The 27,790-nt window shown below is 43.9% G+C and overlaps 6 protein-coding genes across 7 annotated transcripts; 3 read left to right on the top strand and 3 right to left on the bottom strand.

Annotated features, from left to right (window-relative positions):
- Positions 1-506: 506 nt before the first annotated feature.
- On the bottom strand, positions 507-26,984 carry LOC137762591 (histone H2B type 2-E-like). 2 transcript variants are annotated; one of them, XM_068540676.1, is made up of 3 exons: positions 26,078-26,894; positions 1,059-1,160; positions 507-521 (listed from the first exon to the last, which is right to left on the bottom strand). In XM_068540676.1, the coding sequence occupies exons 1-2, from the start codon at positions 26,452-26,454 to the stop codon at positions 1,121-1,123; spliced, it is 417 nt and encodes a 138-aa protein (XP_068396777.1). In that variant the 5' UTR covers positions 26,455-26,894; the 3' UTR covers positions 507-521; positions 1,059-1,120. The 2 variants fall into 2 exon arrangements, with proteins under 2 accessions (XP_068396777.1, XP_068396776.1); XM_068540675.1 differs by lacking the exons at positions 507-521; positions 1,059-1,160 and adding an exon at positions 11,025-11,357 and having other exon boundaries at positions 26,078-26,984.
- On the top strand, positions 5,081-5,392 carry H4C14 (H4 clustered histone 14). The gene has a single exon (XM_068538172.1). It carries the CDS (start codon positions 5,081-5,083, stop codon positions 5,390-5,392), a length of 312 nt encoding a protein of 103 aa, XP_068394273.1.
- Positions 15,601-16,340, bottom strand: LOC137761264 (histone H3). The gene has a single exon (XM_068538173.1). It carries the CDS (start codon positions 16,177-16,179, stop codon positions 15,769-15,771), a length of 411 nt encoding a protein of 136 aa, XP_068394274.1. The 5' UTR covers positions 16,180-16,340; the 3' UTR covers positions 15,601-15,768.
- Positions 17,285-18,109, bottom strand: LOC137762592 (histone H2A type 2-A). Its single transcript, XM_068540677.1, has one exon. The coding sequence runs from the start codon at positions 17,785-17,787 to the stop codon at positions 17,395-17,397; it is 393 nt and encodes a 130-aa protein (XP_068396778.1). The 5' UTR covers positions 17,788-18,109; the 3' UTR covers positions 17,285-17,394.
- On the top strand, positions 17,884-20,964 carry LOC137762594 (histone H2B type 2-E-like). Its single transcript, XM_068540679.1, has one exon. It carries the CDS (start codon positions 18,138-18,140, stop codon positions 18,516-18,518), a length of 381 nt encoding a protein of 126 aa, XP_068396780.1. The 5' UTR covers positions 17,884-18,137; the 3' UTR covers positions 18,519-20,964.
- Positions 26,345-27,307, top strand: LOC137762593 (histone H2A type 2-A). Its single transcript, XM_068540678.1, has one exon. It carries the CDS (start codon positions 26,805-26,807, stop codon positions 27,195-27,197), a length of 393 nt encoding a protein of 130 aa, XP_068396779.1. The 5' UTR covers positions 26,345-26,804; the 3' UTR covers positions 27,198-27,307.
- Positions 27,308-27,790: the final 483 nt, after the last annotated feature.

Genomic DNA, 27,790 nt, shown 5'->3' on the forward strand with positions numbered 1-27,790 from the left:
TCATTGGATAGAAATCAATCCTATTTACTGGGCAGGATTGTTATGCTAATCTTTCATAACCTCCCCTTTCCAGTACTTTTCTATAATCTTACCGATCACAGATTTTTTTTTTCAGACCTTTTCTTTAAACTGCTGTAACGTTTGTAAGAGTAATTTATAAAGTGTTTTTACACGCTTGGGATTTATATATTAGCAGGTTCTTTCGAAATACAAGCGTGCCCTAGGTTTCAGCCTGCATTTCCACTTACTAGTTACTGTAACTCCTCTCCCACAGCTAACATTTATTTAGCTCCTGACACCGAGCCAAGCAAGTTAGAGTTACATTATGACTGAGGTTCAACAAAATATGTGGTTGAAGGAACCAAAAACTAAACTTAACGTTTACCTGATTCGGATCTCTGCCAAAGCTGCGTGCTGACCGGTACCAATTTACAGAGTAGAGCCTTCAGCCTTTTCCCCTTGGAATGCGGTTTCCTCCTCCTCAATCCATCAATGGCTAATTTGGTCCTATAGATGGAACGCTTTAAGTAACGAACGATAAGACCAGAAATATTAATTTCTCCTTTACAGTGGTGAAGAGTTTTAAATAAAGTTGCTTATCAGTCAGATTTAAATTTAAAGTGTGAAAGCAAATAAATTTTTCGTTGATTACTGAGTTGCTAGCATATTTTCTTCAATAAAGTGTTTTCTGATGCTTAAAGTTTCATATCTTTTCTATTCTCTGTAAGGAAATTGAAGATCCTTTGCCTTTTATTTCATATGCTTTGAAGAATTTCTCGGAAAATTACATGTAATAAAACAGCAGTTATGTAAGGTTACCAATGCTTTAAATTGTAATAACTGACATAAAAACTTTTACTCATATGCTTATTTGATTAGAAAAACATTACTGCATCCAAATCTTATAAAATCTCAAGCCTGAGAACAAAAGCAGCCCCAAGAGGCTCAAAACTTACCTCTATGGTGTCAGTATGAATGACCATCTTCCTGAAGTCAAAATAAAATAAAAGTGATTTTGAAAGGATTTCCTGAAAATTAAACACAAGATAGAAACTTACCTTTATAACGATCTGTGATGTATGGTTGCCTTAGAAGTCACCTTTAATAAGAGAATTCTGATTCATATTAGAAGTCTCCTTAGGCAGCAGCAATCTCCTGCTCTAGAGAGAAGAGCCAAAATGTCAGCACAAAAGTGTAGCTGATGTGAACAACTGTTACCCCCTCCTGTGGTGGTTTTGTAATGATGTCTTACATATACAGAGCACTACTCAGTATTGTAAAACTCTCCACATTCACTATCTCATTTAATCCCAACTCTGTGAAATAGATGTTATTTTCCTCATTTTACAGATAAATAAACTGAGTCTCAGAGAAGTTATGGCTCATCCTGGATAAGCAACAAGGCCTGCGTAATATACTAAAGCAAAAGAATGAAATTATAATGGATTTCCAGTTTCATCAGGCTTGGAGTATATTTTAAAGCACTGAAGAATCTTCACAACATACGATCGAATTACTCAACTGAACTATTCCCATCAGAAGAGGAAACTACCCCAGGGCAGGTGTCGATGACAGTCCAAAGCTGCCCAAACAAATGACACATTTCTTTGAAATGTTCTTTTTTTTTTTTAGTGTATGCACTCTTGGCCAAGCTGTATGGATGTGTTCATTTAAACAAGAAAAAGATTCTCAAGCTATTTATATAGAATCTAACAGTAATGGGACATATATTACCTTTATAATGTAGAGAATAAGAAAATTCCAAGAGTCTTCCTCTGGCTTAATAAAGAAATTGAATAAGAATTTCTACTCAAAAACAGTGATGCCAATTTAAATATTAACTCCGGGACAACAAATCAAATAAGATTATCAGAATAGTATATCATTATGGGTCATAGGTAACATTTCTCTAAATATAACAATCTGATATATGGTTGCCTTAGAAGTCACCTTTAATAACAGAATTCTGATTCATATTAGTTCAACTTCACCTATTCTCCACATTGGACAATAGAGTGATACTCCTGTGAGCATTCTCAATACACCACTTTATCAGAAGCAAGTTTATAATAAAGAAGAACCTCTTGGGCTTCCCTGGTGGCGCAGTGGTTGAGAATCTGTCTGCTAATGCAGGGGACACGGGTTCAAGTCCTGGTCTGGGAAGATCCCGCATGCTGCGGAGCAACTAGGCCCGTGAGCCACAACTACTGAGCCTGCGCGTCTGGAGCCTGTGCTCCGCAACAAGAGAGGCCACGATAGTGAGAGGCCCGCGCGCCGCTATGAAGAGTGGCCCCCGCTTGCCACAACTAGAGAAAGTCCTCGCACAGAAACGAAGACCCAACACAGCCAAAAATTAATTAATTAATTAATTAATTAATTAAAAAAAAAAGAAGAACCTCTGCTTTGCTGCAGCTGTGAGGAAGAGGGAATATTTTTCTCCTTTAATATTTCTGAAGTTTTCTTTCATCAGAAATAATAAGAATCTGCAGTTTTGAGACAGCACTGAAATTTCACTATTTAGTACTGAGGAGGGGAAGAAAACAGTGATGAGAAGCTTAAATTTTACCATAGGGAATAAACAGGCAAAAGAAAATGTTAGTAAGTGAATTATTAGGCATATAATGTTTTGTATGCACATGTGTTTCTTTTTAATACAAAAGTAGTGAACTAAATTAAAATATATGTTTCAGAAAGACAGTTTGTGTTTAGTTTTTGACTTCAAGCACCGCCAGGGCTTCAAGTACCCCATTTTGAGACTGAATCTTTGGTTTGTGGGTTAGTCAGGCCATGTGCCTTCTTCCCTTTCATTTTGAGTGGACTGCAGCCCTAGACCAAATTGAGAAGCCATGATTTTGAGCTTTTTTTCTTACCCCATTCTGAGCTAAACTCATTCCCCCAACATCCTACTCATTGATAAACACTTCCTCTTTTCTACCAGTCCTTAACACTACTGCCTATACTGTACAGTGAGGGGTTGTGTAGGGGAGGAAAATTTTTCCTTGACCCCCTTAGGGTCCCTGGCTGGGTCTGAAAATTAACAAAGATTAACAGGAAAGAGGGGTCAGATAGGCCTCCTAGGGAGAGTAAATGATTTTTAGGAAAGATGAATGGACCCTTAGAATAGATGGGAGGTATGATAGTTTGTGACAAAGTTTGAGTGTGGTGTTGACTTCTAGTCTCCTCTCCTGTGACAAGAGTCAATCTTCCCTGGTTGATGAAACCACCTGGGGACGGGATTTCTGTCAATTGAGTTCCTTTCCAAGGATCTGTCTTTAGGCAGATAAGGGGAGTTCAAAGAAAGTCTGTCCCTGCATTTGCTGTTTTTCAAAGTATTACGGCTCAAAATAATCAATACACCAAAGCATCATATTTTGAGGTAGCATGTCCTGAATTCCTAGTCATGTTTTGGGGTGGCATATGCTACTACCCTTCAACATCTATTGTGAATTCCAGGGTGTTGATTTAGGCATGTGATGCATGGTGGCACCATCCAAAGAGCAGAGAGAGAACCCCATTCTTATGGGGTGGGGGGAGGAGAATATATTCCCTCAGCCTGCACGAGATTCATACCTTGGAGATTTTAAGTTTAAACATTTTGATTTTTGGAGATTTTGAGTTTAAAATGACTAAAGAACAACCAGGAGAATCTACATGTCTGGAGCCTGGAAGTTTGGATAAAGATATAGATTTAAGATTCATTAGCATATAGAAGGTTGAGCTAAAGGAGAGCTGAAAGAAGGAACATAAGTTGTTTTTTGTTGTCGTTATTTTTTTAAAGATATCAAAAAAATAATAATGTCTCAGAAAAAAACATAATTATTTCTGATGCAGAAACCACATCTCCTCCTGTATTCTACAGAAGGCCCTGGTAATGAACGTGTTATCAGTAGAACCCCGATTTCATAAGGAAGTTTCTGGTAATGACTCTCAATATGGAGCAGATGTCCTCTTGTGAAACACAATCCAGCAAACTTTGCTAGCTCCATGTAGGGCCTCAATTTGGGCACTGAATTCTGGCTGAAAACAAGGGTCGGATTTAGAGGATCTGTAGAAACGGAGGTACAGAGGCCCTTCAGTCTTCTTTCTATATATATATTGCTTCTTTCAGCAGAGCTTTGGATGACAGTGAGTTGGATTCACTGACCTCCATGTTAGAAGTCTTGCAGTATACAGACCAATTTTCCTAGGATCTGATTTCTCCTAGATGAGGTGAAACTCCATGCCTCATATCAACAAAACAGAGACGAGACTCGGGAATTACGGCGCTCTCCCTACTTCCCCCTCCACTCACATCCAAGGTGCCGCTGCTCTTGAGATCGCCTACCGGGTTTGTCAGTCTAATTGTGGGAAACGCCTTTGCTGCAGTTTTATGTAACCGTGGTTCCGAAGCCTGGGATCCTTCTTTCGGTGTTGTACGCGGCGCTGGTACTCTATTCTCCTTTCCGTCTCTGGATTCCATTTGCTCTTCCTCTGGTCATCTCCACTATTCCTTTCTTCCTAGCCTAAATTTAATGCCTTCTGGGGGCACACAGGGAGAGAGACAGAGGCGAAAACAGCGACGGGATCCGGAAGCTGGGATCCGAATTGTCCCGGGGACTCTGGCAAATAGATCTTTTAAAAGATTGGAGTCTGAGGGGGGAGGCGCAATATAAGAGTAGGGGATTAAGAGATACAAACTACTATGTATAAAATAAATAAGCTAGAAGAATATATCGTACCGCACAGAGAATGTAACTGGTATTTTATAATAACTAAACGGAGTCTAATTTATAAAAATATTGAATCGCTGTCGATACACTTGAAACTGATATAAAATTGTAAGTCAACTATACTTCAGAAATAAATAAGTTAAATAAATAAATAAAAATAAACGGTGAGAGTCCATTAGAGGGAGCTGTGGAGGGTGAAGGAGGGATAGGGAAACAGCAGAAAAGAAATGACGAAATGTCGAGCGGGCTGGGCCCATTTGGACAGCTTCCCGCCCGCGCGCTTTCGGTTTTCAATCTGGTCCGCTACTCTTGTATATCAGGGGAAAAGCCGACCTTTCTTGTCTCAAAGGTGTTTTCAGACTTCATCTGCTATGTCGGGAAGAGGGAAGGGCGGGAAAGGCTTGGGCAAGGGTGGTGCTAAGCGCCACCGCAAAGTTTTGAGAGATAACATCCAAGGTATCACCAAGCCCGCCATTCGGCGCCTTGCTCGGCGCGGGGGAGTGAAGCGCATCTCCGGTCTTATTTACGAAGAGACCCGAGGTGTGTTGAAGGTGTTCCTGGAGAATGTCATTCGGGACGCGGTCACCTACACGGAGCACGCCAAGCGCAAGACGGTCACTGCCATGGACGTGGTGTACGCGCTCAAACGGCAGGGACGTACCCTGTATGGCTTCGGAGGCTAAGCTGCAGCTTCTGTACTACGTGACAATCTCAAAGGCCCTTTTTAGGGCCAACCACACAGTCATCAGAAGAGCTAGACACTTGCCTGAAGTATAGGTAACTTTGAATTTGGGGGTTGGTTAGTAGTGGGACCAGGAGTCTAGGAGGTACCGATGCCCAACAAAAGTGCTAACAGCCCTGAAAACCCGGTCACTTACCAAAAGCTGCCTTTCACTTGCCTGCCTCAATTTTTGCCAACCTGAAAGGCTATACGTGCTCCAGGTTTAAAGCGTTTTTCAGTTCGCTTTTGGGCGTGTATCATTTGTAGTCGTTGGGCCAGACTGCGGAAAGTGGTGTGTGTGGGCTTCACTTACCAGGTCTACAGTGAGGGACTGGGCTGGGCGCCTTAACGCTGTGATCACATTGGGTAATTGTGTCATTACTGTCTACTCACTTCAAAAGGTGCAAAAGCACTAGCAGAACCAAATCCAGTCACCAACCATTCAAAAATGAAACAAATATAGGTTGTTAGACCAGAGATGAGCTCATTAATACAATACTTAAGTACATCTGGAAATTATCTGGCTAGTGTATGAAAAGTATTTTTGGTTTCCTTTGTTTTTGGTGTTAAAGGCCCCTCACAGTTATCTGCTGAGAGTAGTGCCTGTGCGTGCACACGTACGCTACATTTAAGGGAGAATTTAGTTTATGAGGTTTGTCTTATAGTGATAACATTACAAAGAGACAAATGCAGAAGCAACTAAGTATGAACCTTATATAAAATCTGAGCAAACTATGTAACCTTTATGTGAAAGCAAGTCTTCAAGAAACAGTTCGGATATGTGACTTTTCCATTAGGGCCTGTTACAGCCTAGAGTAAGAGACCGGCAGAAACATACCCACCATCAATACAGAAAGCACAATTTAATTTTTGACAAGGCAAAAGCAAATTCTCCTTTATATATATATGTGAAGCCATTCTCTATACTATCACTTCTAAATCACCTTGATTTGAATTGAAATGTAGGTCCACGCCTCTGGTCCTTAAACCTAATTATAGTTTTGCAGCTATTACATTTGCAAGTAAAAGATTTTTTTTTGGTGTTCTATCTAGGCTTATGATTTTACAGCTAAATTTGGCTTGTATGTAGCCAAGAAAAAAATCCTACAGAAGAAGTTCTGTCAGTTCCCAAAAGATAAGCCAGCTATTGCTTTATTGGTCTCCACACTTGGCAGCTCTCATTAGCATCAAACACTTGGTGAGCTAGGTTTAAAACATGGTGCTTAGCAATGGAAATGCCAGAAAGTCAAAGCATGTGAGACTTGCCTGTAAGAGCTTATTATCAGAATAGGGGATAAAAATAATACATAAATACATACATATACAATACATACATACTAACATACACAGCCCAAAAGTACATGGTGGCACATAGTCGGTATGATGAGAAATGTAGCCGATGATTACTATAGGAGTCTTAACACTACAGAAGTCACTGGCTGCTGGGAAATGAGCAAGATTGGCTGTGGAGGTCAGGCTTGTGTCAGACTGTTAAGAAGGAACCGAGGGACTTCCCTGATGGTCCAGTGGTTAAGACTCAGTGCTCCAACGCAGGGGGCCTGGGTTCGATCCCTGGTCAGGGAACTAGATCCCACATGCCGCAACTAAGACCCGGCGCAGCCAAATAAATAAATATATAAATATTAAAAAAAAAAAAAAGGAAGGAACCGAATGCTCGGCATCCTATTAAGAGATACAGTAAAGGGGAAGGGGAGGATCAGGGGGTGAGAGGCAAGAATAACATTTGTGAAGATGTCCAAGTGAGAAATAAATAAGAGGATTCAATGGTCAAGATGTTTCATCTTCCCTTTAAATTAAAATCTCAACTGCAACTGATGGCATTTGTATTTCAAATATCACTGTGATTTTTTTTTTTTTTTAACTTTAAAGGCAATGCAGATTGAATATATCTGATCCTCACTGAGATACTCTGGAGAAGGAGATATCAAAAGTTTGAAGAGAAACCAAAGAATAAAGGAAGGGGGTGGGGGAACATGTCCATTATCTAAACTAGTGGTTCTCAAAGTGTGGTCTCTAGTCTAGGAACATCAGATCACCTGGGACTTGTTAGAAATGCAAAATCTTGGACTTACCCCAGACCTATTGCATGAGAAACTCTGGGAGGTGAGGCCTAGCAATTTGTATTTTAACAAACCTTTCAGTTGATTCTGAAACACATTAAAGTTTGAGAACAACTGATCTAGGTAACAGTTTTTCTTTAAATCAAACAAAAATATTTAGAATCTGGGTATATATTGCCCTAATTTTTTACCATAATGTTAAATTTTGCTTTCTTTGATGGAAAAGAAAAACATTAGGTGAATGATCCTAATAAAATTTTTGTAGGACAAAATATTACAGGAGGAAAAAGTTAAAATAGCTTATTTCCTAAAAGCATTTGGGGCAAAAAAGAAGTATGAATAAAAAATGCAGTTAGCTTGTTTTACTAAATATTATTGGTTTGTGGGGTTTTTTTTAAATTTTATTTTATTTATTTTTTTATACAGCAGGTTCTTATTAGTTATCCATTTTATACATATTAGTGTATATATGTCAATCCCAATCTCCCAATTCATCACACCACCACCCCACTCCTGCCGCCTTCCCCCCTTGGTGTCCATACATTTGTTCTCTACTGGTTTGTGGTTTTGACAGTATCGAATTTTGTAATCAGTGGATATGTTTCTTTTTTTTACTCCTAAATTTCTCCAAGATCTTGTCCTTTAACCATTAATAATACATCTTCTTTACAGTGATTTTAATAATGATCCGTTCCCACCTCGTCTACTCCATTAAATACTATTATAATAGGACATGACCGAATCCTCTGTTAGTCCTATCCAGCCTGTGAATATTGCCGAATTACAGTATATGCATTATGCATATTTTTGTGTTAATAAATGGCTTTTTTGTTGTTGTTCTTAACTATCTGTAACAGTGAGGAATTAATGCTCTGATTTGCTTTTTTGTTTTGCTTGTTTGTTTTTTAATTTTATTTTATTTGGCCGTGTTGCGGGGCATGTGGGACCTCAATTCCCCGACCAGGGATTGAACCCATGTCCCCTGCATTGGGAGCACAGAGTCTTAACCACTGGACCGCCAGGGAAGACCCAATGCTCTGATTTGCTAACAAAATAATTTCCTTCCCATTTCTACCCCTGAGTGGCTCAAATACTCTCTGTAAGCCAGCCCTGGCTGCCAAGTCTTTCCTTCCCTGGGTGAATTCAGGACTTCCACTAGGATATATGTATACAAATGATTCTTGCCCAGTCTGCATGTCTACTTCCATTACCATGGTCACTTAAGTGTCCCACTGGCTAATCAGACTTCACAATGGACCAGTTTGAAGTCTTACCTTTCCTTTCCAGGCTCCCTGTTTCTCTGAATAGCAGCATTATCCTCTAGAAGACTGGATGCTCCTGTCATCTTTCACAACATTCTTATTTCCTTCCTTTGAAACCTTTTACTCTGAACTTTATATTCTATCTATTGATGAACATGTTATTTCTCTACTTGAGCCAAAAGGATAGAATTATCATTAATGCAGAATATTACTAGTATATATAAATATGTATGGATGTATAGAGAATTATCAGGAAGAATGTTCACAAAAATTTGAGTGATTTATGGATGTTGGTTTTTGTTATAGTCATTGAACATTTTGAATTGTTCAGATGTCTTAAAATAAGAATGTACAATTCCCCCCACCCCAGACAATCGGAAGATTAGATAGATAGATAGATAGATAGATAGATAGATAGATAGATAGATAGATAGATAGATAGGAAGATAGTCTGGGCTATATGAACCATGGCAAATCTTAACTTTGCCAAAGTTCAATTTTCTCATATGAGTGGCCACCAGCCCTTCATTTCCTTTTCTACCACCTCACAATGCAATGACTGAATACAATAACTTCCCAACCATTAAACACAAAATCCAAGTAGCAAAGGAAGAGAAGAGGGGGGAAAATCAATCAAAGAAACACAAATCCAAAATCAAAACCTGACTGAGGAAAATTCAATCGTGAGTTCACAAAGTTTAGCCCTGAGCAGGGATTCTGATTGGTTGGAGAGGGCCCACGGCCTTAAGAAAGAAACTTTGCAGGAAGATCAAGAAACACTTAACATTTTGCTCATCCTGTCTAAGAGGGACTGTGAGATTCAGAACTAAATAACAAACTGACCAAATTTAATTGCTAATGTCCAGAGCCAGTTGTACCAAAACTTTTAGATTGGAAGCTTACAGTTTAGCAATACCTATCAAAAAAACCCTTCAGATATACTGAAAATGTACCCCAATTATATGTACAAGGATAATAAGTTGTAACAGTGTTTTTAGTGGCAAAAATCTGGAAAATGCTTAAATATTAATTAATATGAGTCTGGGTAAATAAATTAAGAAATAACCATTAAATGAAAGCTGTGCATCCTTTAAAAAGAATAAAGCAGATTGATTCAGAGGCACTTTTATATCTGTAAGAGTTGAGATAGAAGGACTTCATATATATATCTCAAGGTCATGCCCCTTGCTTTTTTCACTTTCATATAAAATATATATATATATACTTTTTTCACTTATATATTTCACTTATAGATAAAATATATTTTTAAGGAAAAAGAAAACAAAGGGCAGGATAGTGTGTCTTCTGTGTAAATTGTCTTAAAAGAACATTAGTAAATAAATAGAACTGTATTGGTAAATAAATAGAACATTTTTCTGGAAGTACATATAAGAAATCTGTAACAGTTGTTACCATTATGAAGAGGAAATAAAGTAGGAGACTGGGAAGAGGAGGATTTTGCTTTTCATTTTATTCCTTTCTATACTGTTGGATTCTCTCTCAAGTAAAGTATCACTTTTATTGTGTGTGTGTGTGTATCAACAGAAGTAATCTAGAGAGTAGGATTATGAGCCATTTTGTTTTTCCTTTGTAAGTCTTTATTATAAAAAACACTCAATGTTTTAAAAATATAGGAAGTGGGATAAACCATCTCAAAATGGCTAGCATAGTGCCTGGCACATGGCAGACAATAAATATTAGTTAAATCTTAAAAAATAGAGTTTTATAAATTGAAAAGGAAAAGAATTCGCTAAAAAGAATTCAATTTTATAAATTGAAAAGGAAAAGAATTCACTACACATATGTCTATTTTTCAGCAGGCGGGTGATTTTCCATACCAGTGTTTTTTTTTCAGCTGGGCTCACCACACCCTAAAGAGATGAATCTTGGAGAACCTTGAAATCAGGCAGAGGAGATTAGACACAGTAGAATAGAGCCTGGAGATCTCTGTTGATTCTTGAGCAAGCTGAGAGTGATATTTTGGGAAGGTTGGTCTGGCTGAGGTGTGCAAGGTGGACTGAAGGGGACAGAGAATTAGAAATTGAAATGAGTTAGGAGGCTGTTGCAAGCCTTATAGGGCCCTGGACAAGAATGGTGGCAGCAGGATTGAAGGAGAAAATAGATGGAGATGGAAGGAGGCACAGCAACCTCAGGTTTCTCTAACCATGAAGTGGCCATTGGAGTTGAATTTAGATACCACTCTTTGATTTGAATTAATTTTTATTTTTTTAAATTTATTTATTTTTAATTAATTAATTTATTTTTGTCTGCGTTGGGTCTTTGTTGCTGCGCGCGGGCTTCCTCTAGTTGCGGCAAGCGGGGGCTACTCTTCGTTGCAGTGGGTGTGCTTCTCATTGCGGTGGCTTCTCTCGTTGTGGAGCATGGGTTCTGGGCATGGTCTTCAGTAGTTGTGGCGCGAGGGCTCAGTAGTTGTGGCTCACGGGCTCTAGAGCGCAGGCTCAGTAGTTGTGGCGCACAGGCTTAGTTGCTCCACGGCATGTGGGATCTTCCTGGACCAGGGCTCGAACCCGTGTCCCCTGCATTGGCAGGTGGATTCTTAACCACTGTGCCACCAGGGAAGTCCCTGAATTAATTTTTAAGCAAGAGAATAATGAGTAATAGTTCCCATTTATTGAATACCTACTATGTACCATTTATATAGTTTGCATAGTTTACAAATCTTCAGAACCCCAAAAGGTAGTTATCCCCATTTTCAAAGCAAGAAACTGACGTTCATGCAGTTTAAATAACTTGGCATTCTCTGATACATTATGATGCTCCTGAATCTTACTAAAATATTTGTCTAAAATTTGAAAACCCCAAATAATCTGAGGATCTTTAATACATTTGCTACATTTATTTAATAGAACCATATAATATTGATTCTGGAAAAGACCCAAGAAATCATCTGATCCAATTTCCTCATGATATTTTTCCTCTGCTTTTAGGACAAAACTCTACTCTAGCTTCCCTTCCCCACCAGATCCCTAAGTGGTGTAGATTCCTGAGAGGCCCCTTCTTTGATCTCCCTATAAGCTCTTCCCAAGCACTCCCACTGGTTCCTCTAGCTCCTCTGGGCAGATAGGAAAATCCAGCTGGTCTCTAGCTCCGCCTCCAGATCCACAATCCCAGCTGCCTGAAGGACATGGCCACTTGCCTCTGCCCGGTGCCAGCTCTGACTCAGTGTGGCCTGAACGCTTCAGCAGCTCCCCGTCCCAGGCTGCCTATTCCTGTGATGGTGGCCTCATCCTCCCAGTCGCTCAGGCAGGAAGGTCTCGAGACACCTTTGATTACTTTTTGCCATAACCACCTCCTTCTATCCCCATCCAGGTTCAGGCAATCTTCTACCTGCGATAACATCAAAACTTTCCCTCCAGTCCATTGCTGTGGCTGGTTGCCTTGTTCTCCTCATGCTCAGCACCTCTCATCTGCTACATCCCTGAGGCCTGGGACTTGGCCGCCTTCCTTGGCTGCTGCTCACTTCTGACTCCTTTTGCACCTCCACTACAGATTAACCCTCCGTGTACACAGCCCTGATTATGTTACCCACCTGCTTAAGGCATTGCCCTGTTTGGGCATTCCCCACTTTTCTTACTCTGTCTCCATTTCCCTATCTTTTCCCCATCACCCCCCACAGAAAACCATTCTACTATGTTTAAAGTATCTTTTAATTTCTATGTGTGATTGTAAAATCTACTAATTTTAAAACTTTCATAAATAATATTCTTTTAGATCTCATGTCCTCATTTCTCTCAGAACTATGTTTTTAAGATCTGTCCTTATTGTTATGTATCCATATAATCCACTGTCTCTTACTGCTGCAGAGCGCTCCATGGAGTGTGTCTACCACATTTTCTCTATCAACTCTTCCAGTGATGAATGCCCACATTGTTTCTAATGTTCCATCATACTTGTCATGGTCTCTGATAGACCTGTGTGAGAATTTCTTTTGGATGAATACCCAGAAACAGAGTTGCTGGTTCCCATGATGTATAACCTTAATTGGCCTAAGAAGTACCAGGCTGCTCTTCAGAATGGCTGCCCTAGGTCACACCCCACCAGCTGGGCACCAACCACCTAAGCCCTACATCCTGGCCAACCCTTAGCATTATTCAACTTTCCATGACTGGCCAGAGTATCGAGTATAAAGTGATTATCTCATTATTGCTTTAATTTGCCTTTCTCTGATTACTAGTATTTATGAGCATCTCTACATAGGTATGTTAATTTTTTTGCTTCCTCTTCTATAATCCCTCCCGCTACACTGTTTACAGAGTGAAATTTACCCCCTCCCCAGTTTGGCATTCAAGACCCCCAATAAGCCGGCCTCAAAATCCCACCCCTGAAAAGTCATTTCCCATTTCTGGCCTTGGACCCTGTGGACCAGCCACCACTCACAATTCTCCTTGTCTTTTTCTTGAACCCCACCTCAAGTTGTCCTACAAGAAGAGCTCCGTGGGTCCCTCGGTTAAAACTGACCTTTCCCTCTGACCTTCCACATAATTCATCTGCACCTTTCTCCACTGCCTACCACGGCTCGCCTTCATTATAGTGCATGTCTGCTCACAGAGCCTAAGGACCTGGTTCCCATTTCTGCAAACTCATATACATGCTTCCAGCTATGAACAGTTGCCAAGCTTCTGTTTAAATATTTATTTATTTATTTATTTATTTTTTATTTATTTATTTTGGCTGCACCAAGCTGTGGCATTCAGGACCTTTTTAGTTGCAGCATGGGAACTCTTAGTTGCGGCATGCATGTGGGATCTATTTCCCCAACCAGGGATCTAACCCAGACCCCTTGCATTGGGAGCACAGAGTCTTACCCACTGGGCCACCAGGGAAGTCCCAGCCAGGCTTCTTGTTGAACAAAACAGTAAGAATTTTTTAGTTTGAGTGATGATTTTACTTTATTCTTTGTAATTTTCTCTATTGCAGTGGTTTTCAGTTGCAGGTTGTAACCCATGAGCAGGTGATAAAATCAATTTAGATTGCTGTGAGGGTAGGTCTCTACAGTGACAGGAACACAAAATTTTATTCTATTCCTGACTGGATATCAAAAATGCCACTAAACTTCCCTTGAGATTCATACAGAAAGACTTCCTGGATGTTAAGGGTGCCCAGACTGGTAAAATAAAGCAATGTGATCTCAGAGGCAGGCAGAGGATGTGGAGCATTGACACCTGACACGAAATTGCAGTTTCCAGGGTCTGCTCAGCTGCTCCTGAACCTGAGATGCTGGACAAAGTCACTCACCAGAGAACCTCAAGCTGTACCTCAGAGAGCCCTATGTCTGTTATGTCCCTGAAAGTTTTACCGTGAGGATGGATGAGATGACGGGTGCAAAGTTGGTGCCCCACACAGCCCTTGAATTCACTACTTCTTAACTCAGAGTACAGACCCAGGCGCTGGCTCCACCCTGCATTGGGGGCCTAAGCAGGTAATAAGGGTCTAGGCAGAGACCCAGAGGCATGCTCTGGAAATTGCTGTGACCCTGGAGCAGAAACACACAGCAACCTGTAGCAGGAGGGGCCGCAGTCCCTACACTGCTCCCCCCTTTCCTGACACATCTCAAAAGACATAACTAAAGCTTAAAATACAAACAAACAAACAAAAAGTAAATATCCTTCCTTTCCCTCTCCCTTCTGTGATTTCTCACTATCTCTATAATGAATGCTTTTAACCTGGCACTGTGCTGAGACAAAGCAGAAAACATAAGTCTTGGGCCTTTTCCAAGTTCAGATAAGTGACTGAGAAGGTTAAGAAGAGGTGTCACCTAAGACCTGTACAGCCTTTGTATCTGAGCTCCATGGGTCAGAGCCTTTGTATCTGTGGGGATGGGCTCTACAAGACCTTGCCCCACGCCACTGCCCACTAGAGGCCTTGCACTTCCACCTCCCAAATGGTACAAGAATCATCTCTAAGGCCTCCATTCTCACTATTTCCTAACAGTGGGTAACTTCCTCTCCCCAAAGGAGGACCACGTTCTGCCTGTTTGATCTCTTCCCCAAACTTGAACTCAGAGCCCCACTTCTGTTCTTTCGCTGAGTAATCCAAAACCTGAGGACCGACTTCCCACATGTCTGAATAAAACATGTAGAGACACTACCAAGGCTGGGCAGAGAATCCAAACACAGGTTGAAGCTTTTAGAGATTACTTCACGGAGTAGAGTGAGTCTCACTGTGAACTGGACAGGAAAGAAGCAATCTGTTTAACGCCCAGCTCACGAAAGTGGCCTTAGGATCTGTACAAACACCCTTCCATCCAACACCCGGGTTTTGATTACAAGCAGAGGGTGGGAGTGAAGCCCCAAGTTACCGACACTTGAACCCCAAAAATGCCACATTTCCCCCGGCAGAAACGGGGCGGGACCGACCGAGGTGGCGATTTCCCTCCGGAGCTGGAGAGCCACGCGGGGCGGGGCCCTTTCCAGCGGGGGTGAGGAGGTCAGACATGCGCGCGGCTCTCAACTGCCTGAAGGCCAGCCCCCACGCGCTCAAGCCCGCGAATCCTGAGCGTCCCCTAGTGACTCTGCCTGCTCTAACCTCCCCCCCCCACCCCCAGCCCCCCACCCCTCCCGGGACAGATTACAGCTCTGGGCCACGGTCGACTAAGAAGACGCCCTAGAAGAGCCTGACCCTACGGGAGCACCCGTGGCCGCCTCCAAGAAGCGAAACTGGGCGCCCTGGCCGCGCCCAAGAACGCAGCGACAACCTCGCCAGTCCAGAGAAGCCGACTGACCAAACTCACTCAAAGATCTTGACACCCCAGAAGGCGGCCGGCAAGCAGGGGACTAGGCCGGATACCTGGCCTTTCTTTAGCCGATCTGTTGGAGCCTAACGCTCTGCCCGCTCTAACGGCCTCTCCTCCCGGGGTATGCGAGGGCCCGCCGGGAGAGCACGGACAAGTGGCACAGCTTCTTCCAAGTGCAGTTGTGGGTGGCTCTGAAAAGAGCCTTTGGATATGATGGAACCTCGAGCCGAGCGCACACTGCTTAAGCCCGCTCCCCGCGGATGCGGCGGGCCAGCTGAATGTCTTTGGGCATGATGGTTACGCGCTTGGCGTGGATAGCGCACAGGTTCGTGTCTTCAAACAGCCCCACCAGGTAGGCCTCGCTCGCCTCCTGCAGCGCCATCACGGCCGAGCTCTGGAAGCGCAGGTCGGTCTTGAAGTCCTGCGCGATCTCGCGCACTAGCCGCTGGAAGGGCAGCTTGCGGATCAGCAGCTCGGTCGACTTCTGGTAGCGCCGGATCTCGCGCAGGGCCACGGTGCCCGGCCGGTAGCGGTGCGGCTTCTTGACGCCGCCGGTGGCCGGCGCGCTCTTGCGGGCCGCCTTGGTGGCCAACTGCTTCCGCGGGGCCTTGCCACCGGTCGACTTGCGGGCAGTCTGCTTTGTACGGGCCATAGCGAAACGAGACACGAGCTCACCTGCGCAACGCTGCACAAGGAGAGGAACCGGGATCCAGCCCGCCGCAGCGGTCTTTATAGGCACAGTCTTTTCCCGATTGGGCGGGACAATAATTGAAAGTCCCGCGCTGGCTGTCCATTGGCTGTGACGTCATCGGCCCTAGCGCCACTGATTGGCTTGGGCAGTATCCTCCCCCACCCCCGCCTCCCCGCCTCCACGCCGCCCCGTCTCCCCGTCTCCCCGCCTCCCTTTCTACTGTCCAGTTTGCCAACAGTTTTCCCTGCCTTGTTTTTCCTTTCTTTCAGGGTGAGAGTCAGTTTTGAGCGCAACTGTGTCAGAACGTTCCTCCTCAGCCCTTCGCTCCCTTGGAACGCGCTACCCGCGAAACCCTCTTTCTACGCTTTCTAGCTCCCGAATTGAACCTCAACCTTCTGTTTGGCCCCGCCGCCCCCGGAACGCCTTGTTGCCTTCTCCGAGCCCCCTAGCTTAGTTGGCATGACGGATCGTTGTGTGGTTTTTGGTTTTGTTTTGTTTCCGCCTTTCCGTGCTTTTCGGATTGGAAAGTTATCTGCGCCCCCCTCCCAGCGCAAGACTCCGCCTCCGAAAGCCTAAGTGGGGACCTGTATCTCCGCCGCGAAGGCGCCTTTTTTTTCCCCTTTGAGACAGTCGACTCACTTAAGCCAAACTCCAGGTCCGCCACACTCCCGAAAACTGTCCGTTCCCCTAACCGACTGGGGTGAACCGGGCGTGTACGTGTGTGAGAGAGAGGGAACGTCCCCTTGGTACTAGACCTCAAGTGTTGGGCAAAGGCCTGGGGAACAACTATAGAGTTGCTCACTAGGCATCCGACTCCGAGTTAAGGCATCGCGGGTCGCCTGACGGAGTACTTAGAACTGAGTCGACCCTGGCGCCTAAGAGGCTTGCTACCTTGACCTGAGCTAATTAATCTCCCGGATTTACGACCCGTCGCCTCCCCCCACTCAAACAAAACACCGGTAAGGTACTCAAACATTCCAGAGGATGGGCGAAAGGCACTCCCTCCCCCTCTGTACCCCTGGGCCGCACATCTACTACTGAGAAGGGTGAAATTGAGCAAAGCAGGTGCTGGAACAACTCTTTTTATTTGAAAAAATGGGTGGCTCTGAAAAGAGCCTTTGATTTCAGAGGTGCCCCTTCAAGTAGGGGGCTTGGGAGGGCTTCCGGAGACCGGCCTCACTTGCCCTTTGCCTTGTGGTGGCTCTCCGTCTTCTTGGGAAGCAACACAGCCTGGATGTTCGGCAAAACGCCGCCCTGGGCGATGGTGACTTTGCCCAACAGCTTGTTCAGCTCTTCGTCGTTACGAATAGCCAGCTGCAGGTGACGAGGAATGATGCGCGTCTTTTTGTTGTCTCGGGCCGCGTTGCCCGCTAGCTCGAGGATTTCGGCGGTCAGATACTCAAGAACTGCCGCCATGTACACGGGCGCGCCAGCCCCCACCCGCTCCGCGTAGTTGCCTTTACGCAGCAGGCGATGCACTCGCCCCACCGGAAACTGCAGACCTGCGCGGGACGACCGCGACTTAGCCTTGGCGCGGGTCTTACCTCCTTGTTTGCCACGACCAGACATGACAGCCACAGACACTGAAAACTGCTCCCGTTTGATGGCTAACAAAATCGTTCCCAAGAGCCCCGCTTCACCCTTTTATAGGCAGAACGGCGATTGTCTACGGAGCAATTTGATTGGCTACAGCACAGCTTTGTCCTGATGACCAATAGGATAGCTCAACCAGAATCCACTCATTTACATAACCTCGTCCCCCTCGCAAGAGAGCCACTGAAAACTCGCGAATCGCAACGCGGCGTAATCCGAACCTTAATTTGCGTACAGCCTCTATAAGTACCGAGTCGCTTCCGGTAGCCTCGGTGCGGTTGTTGTGTTTGCGTTCGTGGTGGTCTCTGCAGCTCGTGTTTGCCGTTATGCCTGAACCGGCAAAATCCGCCCCGGCGTCCAAAAAGGGCTCGAAGAAAGCTGTCACCAAAGCCCAGAAAAAGGACGGCAGGAAGCGCAAGCGCAGCCGCAAGGAGAGCTATTCCATTTACGTGTACAAAGTGCTGAAGCAAGTGCACCCGGATACCGGCATCTCGTCCAAGGCCATGGGCATCATGAACTCGTTCGTCAACGACATCTTCGAGCGCATCGCGGGCGAAGCGTCGCGCCTGGCGCATTACAACAAGCGCTCGACCATCACGTCCCGGGAGATCCAGACGGCCGTGCGCCTGCTGCTGCCCGGCGAGCTGGCCAAGCACGCCGTGTCCGAGGGCACCAAGGCGGTCACCAAGTACACCAGCTCCAAGTGAGTTCCTGCCGGGATGCGGCGCTCGCACGAGGCGCCGAGCCGCTTGACTTTCCAAAGGCTCTTTTCAGAGCCACCCACTCTCTCAGTGGAAGAAGCTGTTATCCAATTTATTTTCATTTTCTGTTATGGTTCTTTTCCGTATCACTTACTCCTTTCGTAGTGTAAATTTGCTCTCTTTCTTAGGATAAAGGAAAAAACCCAAGGTAGGACCGGATTGTGTCGATCGGTTAAGAACTAGCTAGAGTAATTGTTCATTCTCATGCAAGTAACTTGCCTTTTCCAGTGAAACGGTTAGCGATGGGTGATGATCACTGTAAATCTACTCAGGAAGATGGGGTAAAAAGTTACGCAGTGGTTGCTCTGCAGCAATTACATTTCAATACTTTGTAAATGCATTTTTCTTGAGCTCAGGAAACTAAATGTAATGTTACTGTTTAAAAAAAAAAAGCAATACCTTGACCAGGCCCCAGCACGTATAGAAAATCTATAAGTCGACTGAAAAAAACACAATCTGCGTTAAGAATCAAGTTTTATTCGGCGACTTGCTGAGGACTAAGCCCAAAAGACAGCCTTTCAGATAGCTCTGAGGGACTGTTCCAAGGCGGTATGGGAGGAACCAGAATATATACCACTTTTGCAAAAACAAACCAGGTAGTTGAACATCAAAAGAATTCTAATTAATGAAAAAAAAAAAACACCAAACTATCTCAAGTTAATAAATTTAGCATTTCTCTATGGGAAGGTGAAAGAGTGGGCTGATTGAAATCATTCATTCGATAGGCACCTTAACTGTCTAGGCCCAGTATCCTGTTTTTCTCCATCCTGAATCCCCTCAGGGTGTACAGTTGAGGTGGCTGCAGCGGCTGATGGCTTGATGGCCACAACATCCTTTGATTACTGATATGGCAGGTGACATTTTTCATCCACATTTCATCTAGACAATTTTTAGTCTAGACACACGTCGTGTCTCACTTTGCTATTCCTTTCGGTTAATATTTGAACAGAGGCCTGAATGAAGAAAGAAAGCCATAGGATATCTTGGAGAAGAGTATTCTAAGAACAAAAAACAGCAAGTGCAAAGGCCCTGAGGCAGGCACAAGTTTGAGGAGTTCAAGGAATAAGCAAGGCCACTGTGGCTAAAGCACAGTGGGCAAAGGAAAGATCTGCAGGGAGATGTGATCAGAAAGGTAGTTGAGAGTCATTATGTATGCCATTGAGTGGCCTCTAGGGCATTGCAAAGATTTTGTCTTTAATTCTAAGTAGGTTAGAGTGCCTTTGGAGAGTTTGATCAGAGTAATGACATTATTCGACTTACGCTAAAGCTCACCCAGGATGTTATGTTGAAAAATAGACTATAGGTGAGCAAGAGTAGAGGCAGGGAGAATATCAAAAGGGCTACAGTAATAGCTCAGGAGAGAGATGGGTGGTAGCCGTGGAGATGATGAAAAGTAGTCAAGATATAGTTCAAATGAAACTGATGAACTGTATATAGATTATGACAGAAAGAGAGGAATCAAGGATTTTTTTTTTAAATTATTTATTTATTTTTGGGCTGCATTGGGTCTTTGTTGCTGCGCGCGGGCTTTCTCTAGTTGAGGCGAGCGGGAGCTACTCTTTGTTGCGGTGTGCAGGCTTCTCGTTGCGGTGGCTTCTCTTGTGGAGCACGGGCTCTAGGCGCACGGGCTTCAGTAGTTGTAGCACGCGGGCTTAGCAGTTGTGGCTCGCGGGCTCTAGAGTGCAGGCTCAGTAGTTGTGGCGCACGGGCTTAGTTGCTCCGCGGCATGTGGGATCTTCCCGGACCAGGGCTTGAACCCGTGTGCCCTGCATTGGCAGGTGGATTCTTAACCACTGCGCCACCAGGGAAGCCCGGAATCAAGGATTAATTGCAGGTTCTTGGACTGAGCACTTGGAAAGAGCTGCAACTTACTGTATACGAGAGGCAAGTAGGTTTGGAGGGGGAAAGCCTAGAATAATGTCTTGGACAAAATTTTGAGACTACTGGTAGCTATCCAGGTGGAAATATCAAATAGGAAATACCAAATTCCCACGTTGGGAATATGAAATATGAGAACTGGAGTTCAAGGAAGAGAAAGGACAAAGGGGTAGATTCTAAAACCCCGATTCTTGCTCGTTTGTAGGTGATCTATCCTTTTTTTTCTGGATGCTTTTAGAATCGCTATAACATGTCTAGATATGGTTTTTTCCATATCTAGCTGTGGTCTCAGTGTTTCACTAAAATCCCCTATCCAACTTCAGTTTCAACCTCCAACCTTAGAAAGCAGAATAATGAATGTCTAAATCAATGTTAATTGGGCATTCCTTGGCTAGTGCAACCACATAAATCAGTTACCTCTAATAATTGTAGCAAAGTATGAACAAAGGATATCATTCAGAGTTCTAGTTAATATATAGATGATCACTCTCAAACATACATAAGACTTTTAAATATAATGGAGTAAAAAAATCTTATATGTTCATATGTTGAAATTCTATCAGTTAACATACTGTAAAAATAAAATGGAATAATTAACGTCTATGAAAGTTTTCTGTACTAGTTTATTAAGTCTGATTACAAGTTTTGTAAAGTTCAAACCTATAGAAAAGTTGAAAGAAGCTGTACAATGACCAGCATTATCTTCATCTAGTTTCACCAATTTACTATTTGCTGCATTTGCATTTTCTGAACCATTTGAAAATCAGTTGTAAACATCTTGACATTTTTCCCTACTTAACATTTTTTAAAATTTTTACATAATTTTTGAAGGTTACTTTCCATTTACAGTTATTACAAAATATTGGCTATATTCACCGTGTTGTACAATATACATCCTTGAGCCTATCTTACACCCAGTAGTTTGTACTTCCCACTCCCCCACCCCTAAATTGCCCCTCTCCCACTGGTAACCACTAGTTTGTTCTCTGTATCTGTGAGTCTGCTTCTTTTATATTTACTAGTTTGTTGTAATTTTTATATTCTACATATAAGTCATATTATACAGTATCTTTCTCTGATTTATTTCACTTAGCATAATCCCTCCAAGTCCATTCATGTTCCTGCAAATGGCAAAATTTCATTCTTTTCCCTACTTTATTTACATGTCTCTCTTAAAATCAAGGACATTCTCCTATATAACTACAGTACCATTATTACCCCCCAAAAATTTAATATTGATTCAGTAATATTAACCAATATGCAATCCATATTCAAATTTCTCCAATTGTCAAAAAAATATCCTTTAAAGCAGCGGTCCCCAACCTTTTTGGCACCAGGGACCGGTTTTGTGGAAGACAATTTTACACAGACAGGCGTGGGGGGCGGTAATGCGAGCAATGGGGAGCGGCAGTTGAAGCTTCCCTCACTCGCCAGCCGCTCACCTCCTGCTGTGCGGCCTGGTTCCCAACAAGCCGTGGACCCCCACCGGTCTGCTGCCCGGGGGTTGGGGACCCCTGCTATAAAGGTGTTGCATTCATTTCCTACGGCTGCTGTAACAAATAACTATAAACTTGGTGGCTTAAAACACAAATTTATTCTCTTAAAGTTCTGGAGATCAGAAGCACAAAAATCAGTTTCACCAGGTGGGTCTCAAAACTGCTCTCTCCAAAGGTTCTAGGGGAGAATCCTTTTCCATGCATTTTCCAGGTTCTAGAGAGGCATTTCTTGGCTCATGGTTCCTGCCTCCATTCTCAAAGCCAGCATCGTACCATCTTCAAATCTCTCTGCTTCCATCACCTTCTTCCTCCCTTGGCTTTTTTTTGCCTCTCATGAGGACACTGGTGATTACATTTGGGTCCACCCAAATAATCCAGCATAATCTCCCTATCTCAAAATCACACCAGGAAAGTCCCCTTTGACATTTAAGGTAATATTCACAGATTCTAGGGATTTAGATGTGGGCATATTTAGGAGCCCTATTCAGCCTACCCCCGCTGTTGACTACTGTTATAGGTTGAATTGTGTCCCCTCGAAAGATATGTTGAAGTCTAACTCCCCAGTGCCTTAGAATGTGGCCTTATTTGAAAATAGGGTCTTTGTAGATGTAATCAAGTTAAAATAAGGTCATTAGGGTGGGTTCTAATCCAGTATGACAGGTGTCCTTATAATAAATATATATATATATATATATATATATAGAAATGCACAGGAAGAAAATTGAGACAAATGTCAGGGTTTGTCGTAAACCAAATAATACCTGGGGCTACCAGAAGCTGAAAGACAAGGAAGGATCCTGGCCAAGAGCCTTCAGAGGGACAGGGGCCTGCCAACACATTGACTAGACTTCTAGCCTCCAGAAATGATGACAGAATAAATTTCCGTTGTTTTAAGCCACTCAGTTTGTGGGACTTTGTTATGGCAGCCCTAAGAAACTAATGCAAACTAAAATTTTTAATAATAGAATTATTTAATTTTTAAATAAAATTTCAGATTTTTAAAAATCCTAGACTGTCCTTCATTTTAATGGCAATATTAATCTTTGGCTCTGGTCAAATATTGATTTTAAAACTTGGACATTTAGTCCAAATGTGTAGTTGGAGCACCTCTATTTTTCCATGTCTACCCTATTTGGTCTCTTTGAGACCTTCCAAGATAAAAGGTCTATCATCTTTCCTTTTATTCTGGGAAATTATTATTTCTCAAATATTTCAAGATCCAAGTAGGGCTCTGAGGCTGGCTGAACTCCATGAGTGGCTCAGCTTTCCAATTCTTCCTCTCAGCAGTTGCCCTCCTGTTGTCTACAATCATTCTTGCCTTCACACCCACATAACACTACATTCTGCTGCAGCCTCTTGAAAGCAAAGAAGATTCTTTACCAAAAGATAAGAGCAATCTACATTCCCAGTAGTTCAATTTCTGAAATGTTTGTGCTGATTAGATTGGTCTAGATTCCTGAGCTAATCAGTGTGGGAAGTGGTTGGGACTACATTTAAACCAATCATGCCAACACTAAGAACTGTAAATAAGATCTGTTTTCTGGGAAACACATGTGGCAATGGTTCTCAAACTTGACTGCTCATTAGAGTCACCTGGGGAACTTTTTAAAAATTCCAAGTGATGACTGTGTCCCAAATCACTTAAATCAGAATTTCTGGGGATGGCACCCAGACATCAGTATTTCTAAAAGTTCTCCAGGTACCTATGGGCAGTCAAGTTTGAGCTCCACCTACATAAGGGATTGAGAAAGGTGAGTTCCTTAATGAAAATCAGCATAAAATTAGAAAAACAGAATAAGAAAAATGCTACATAGTCAATAACATACATTATAGGGCTATCAACTACTAAGTTATACTACATAAACACATACGAAATCAAATCCCAAAGAATACATTAAGGAAACATATAAGGAGAAATAAAGTCTAGAAGAGTAAGGTGATAGCCTTCATCCCCACTGCTGTGTTTAGAGTGTGGACAAAGAATGTCGCCTGCCATTTCAGTAAGCAAAAGATGTGGCCAAAAAGCCCTCAGCCACTGCAGCCACTCCTGACGGTGCACCCTGAGGAGATTCAGGATGCAGAAAAACAAAATAATGGCCCTACATAGTTAAGGTGCATATCAAAGAAATGGTTTCAATAAGCCCAAACTCTTGTATCTTCCCATACCTAGGAAAGCACTAAAATCATTAACTTGAGATGTCTGTTTTTGTGATGAGCAGTAATCTTTTGATGTTCGACTATATGTTTGGTTATTTTTTTCATCAGAAACTCCTATATATCCTGGCTCCTCCCATACCTCTCTGGAACAGTCCCTTGGATCTGAGAGGCTGTATCCCAGGCTTAATTCCTCAGCTAAGTCCACCGAATAAAACATACTTCTCAATTTTTAGGTTGTGCACTTTTTTTAAAAGCAGGTTCATGTTCGCTGAGCCCTAGATGCATCTCTCACACTGCCAACTCCATTTATCGAGCTGAATGTTGAATGTCAACTCCATATATTGAAGGTTCTCAATCTTAAATCAGAATTCTGGATCTCCCTTCAATGCCCCAATCTATCCCTCCTCCCAGTATTCAATCCTAATCAACAGCACCACTGTTTACGCAGTTGCTCAGGCTAAAAATCTAGGGGTTTTGCTCCTATCCACAGTACTACCTCCAAAATATAATCGTAATCACAACATTTCTCACCATCTCCATTATTATCACTGTTCTCCAATCCAGCATGTCTAGACCACCCAGTGGTTCTCACACTTTAGCATGCATCAGAATCACCCAGAGGGCTCGTTAACACAAACTATTAGGGTCTGAAGATTCTGCCTTTAATAAATTCTCAGGTAATGCTAATACTGCTGGTCTGGAGAAGAGACTTTAATTAAGAGTCACTGCTCTAGGGGCTTCCTTGGTGGCACAGTGGTTAAGAATCTGCCTGCCAATGCAGGGGACGCAGGTTTGAGCCCTGGTCCAGGAAGATCCCACATGCTGCAGAGCAACTAAGCCCATGTGCCACAACTACTGGGCCTGCGCTCTAGAGCCTGTGAGCCACAACAACTGAGGCTGCGTGCCACAACTACTGAAGCCCACGTGCCTAGAACCTGTGCTCCGCAACAAGAGAAGCCACTGTAAAGAGTCACTGCTCTAGCCTGCAACACTGTAACAGCCCTCCTAATTGGTCCCCTTGCTTCTACTATGGATAATCTAGGATCTATGATTCACCATAGCAACCAGTGATCTACTTTAAGGTTAATGAGCTCCTGTTATCCATGTCCCTACAGAAAGCAATCCAAGGGTTCCCAAAGCACCGACACTAACCTCTGAAGCCAGTCTCCTTTGCATTCCCAGCTATATTGGGGCTTTCTGCTCCTTGAACATTTCAAATATTTTCCTGCTTCGGAAATTATGCATATCTTATTTCCATTGTATGGACATATCTTTTAAATTGGGTAAGCTTTTCTAAGACGTAATTCTCTGGGGAACACTAACACCGAGTACTAGTCAAGTTTTATGTGATCTGACCTAAGATGAGACAGACAGAAACCACCAGAAGAATGGTTAATTCCTAGGTATCAAAAGCAAGCTCCAGTTTCCCTATTGGGGAATCTACACATAAACTGGGTACGCAGGTGCTTGTGAATGCAAGATAACACAAACGCAAGGAATTTGTTAGCACCAAGTGAAAGCTGAGTTATCCCTTTTTTGTAAACAACACCGACCACACAATACAAAAAATTAAGTACCACCACTGTTTACCACTTGGGAACACCAGGTGGTAGCACCTTTGATATTCGAACTTTATCTTGCATACATAAGTTCATAAAAAGCAACATCACTGAAACAGACAGTTTCAAGAGTTCTGACAAAACACGCACATCTATACCCCATTAGGTTCTCCCAAACTAGGTAAAAATACTCCGTCACTTATCTGAAAGAAATGGCTGTGTTCGTACTTAACGACTGTGAACGCTCTTAACGTTAACTAGATGAGGAAAAAAAGCAAAGTAGAGCTACAAAAAACCTGTGTAAAACAACATGACAGCTTCTTCCACTGAGAGAGTGGGTGGCTCTAAAAAGAGCCTTTGGAAAGTCAAGCGGCTCGGCGCCTCGTGCGAGCGCCGCATCCCGGCAGGAACTCACTTGGAGCTGGTGTACTTGGTGACCGCCTTGGTGCCCTCGGACACGGCGTGCTTGGCCAGCTCGCCGGGCAGCAGCAGGCGCACGGCCGTCTGGATCTCCCGGGACGTGATGGTCGAGCGCTTGTTGTAATGCGCCAGGCGCGACGCTTCGCCCGCGATGCGCTCGAAGATGTCGTTGACGAACGAGTTCATGATGCCCATGGCCTTGGACGAGATGCCGGTATCCGGGTGCACTTGCTTCAGCACTTTGTACACGTAAATGGAATAGCTCTCCTTGCGGCTGCGCTTGCGCTTCCTGCCGTCCTTTTTCTGGGCTTTGGTGACAGCTTTCTTCGAGCCCTTTTTGGACGCCGGGGCGGATTTTGCCGGTTCAGGCATAACGGCAAACACGAGCTGCAGAGACCACCACGAACGCAAACACAACAACCGCACCGAGGCTACCGGAAGCGACTCGGTACTTATAGAGGCTGTACGCAAATTAAGGTTCGGATTACGCCGCGTTGCGATTCGCGAGTTTTCAGTGGCTCTCTTGCGAGGGGGACGAGGTTATGTAAATGAGTGGATTCTGGTTGAGCTATCCTATTGGTCATCAGGACAAAGCTGTGCTGTAGCCAATCAAATTGCTCCGTAGACAATCGCCGTTCTGCCTATAAAAGGGTGAAGCGGCGCTCTTGGGAACGATTTTGTTAGCTATCAAACGGGAGCAGTTTTCAGTGTCTGTGGCTGTCATGTCTGGTCGTGGCAAACAAGGAGGTAAGACCCGCGCCAAGGCTAAGTCGCGGTCGTCCCGCGCAGGTCTGCAGTTTCCGGTGGGGCGAGTGCATCGTCTGCTGCGTAAAGGCAACTACGCGGAGCGGGTGGGGGCTGGCGCGCCCGTGTACATGGCGGCAGTTCTTGAGTATCTGACCGCCGAAATCCTCGAGCTAGCGGGCAACGCGGCCCGAGACAACAAAAAAACGCGCATCATTCCTCGTCACCTGCAGCTGGCTATTCGTAACGACGAAGAGCTGAACAAGCTGTTGGGCAAAGTCACCATCGCCCAGGGCGGCGTTTTGCCGAACATCCAGGCTGTGTTGCTTCCCAAGAAGACGGAGAGCCACCATAAGGCAAAGGGCAAGTGAGGCCGGTCTCCGGAAGCCCTCCCAAGCCCCCTACTTGAAGGGGCACCTCTGAAATCAAAGGCTCTTTTCAGAGCCACCCATTTTTTCAAATAAAAAGAGTTGTTCCAGCACCTGCTTTGCTCAATTTCACCCTTCTCAGTAGTAGATGTGCGGCCCAGGGGTACAGAGGGGGAGGGAGTGCCTTTCGCCCATCCTCTGGAATGTTTGAGTACCTTACCGGTGTTTTGTTTGAGTGGGGGGAGGCGACGGGTCGTAAATCCGGGAGATTAATTAGCTCAGGTCAAGGTAGCAAGCCTCTTAGGCGCCAGGGTCGACTCAGTTCTAAGTACTCCGTCAGGCGACCCGCGATGCCTTAACTCGGAGTCGGATGCCTAGTGAGCAACTCTATAGTTGTTCCCCAGGCCTTTGCCCAACACTTGAGGTCTAGTACCAAGGGGACGTTCCCTCTCTCTCACACACGTACACGCCCGGTTCACCCCAGTCGGTTAGGGGAACGGACAGTTTTCGGGAGTGTGGCGGACCTGGAGTTTGGCTTAAGTGAGTCGACTGTCTCAAAGGGGAAAAAAAAGGCGCCTTCGCGGCGGAGATACAGG

This window comes from Eschrichtius robustus, chromosome 3 (assembly GCF_028021215.1).
Source record: "Eschrichtius robustus isolate mEscRob2 chromosome 3, mEscRob2.pri, whole genome shotgun sequence".
Lineage (NCBI taxonomy): Eukaryota > Metazoa > Chordata > Mammalia > Artiodactyla > Eschrichtiidae > Eschrichtius > Eschrichtius robustus.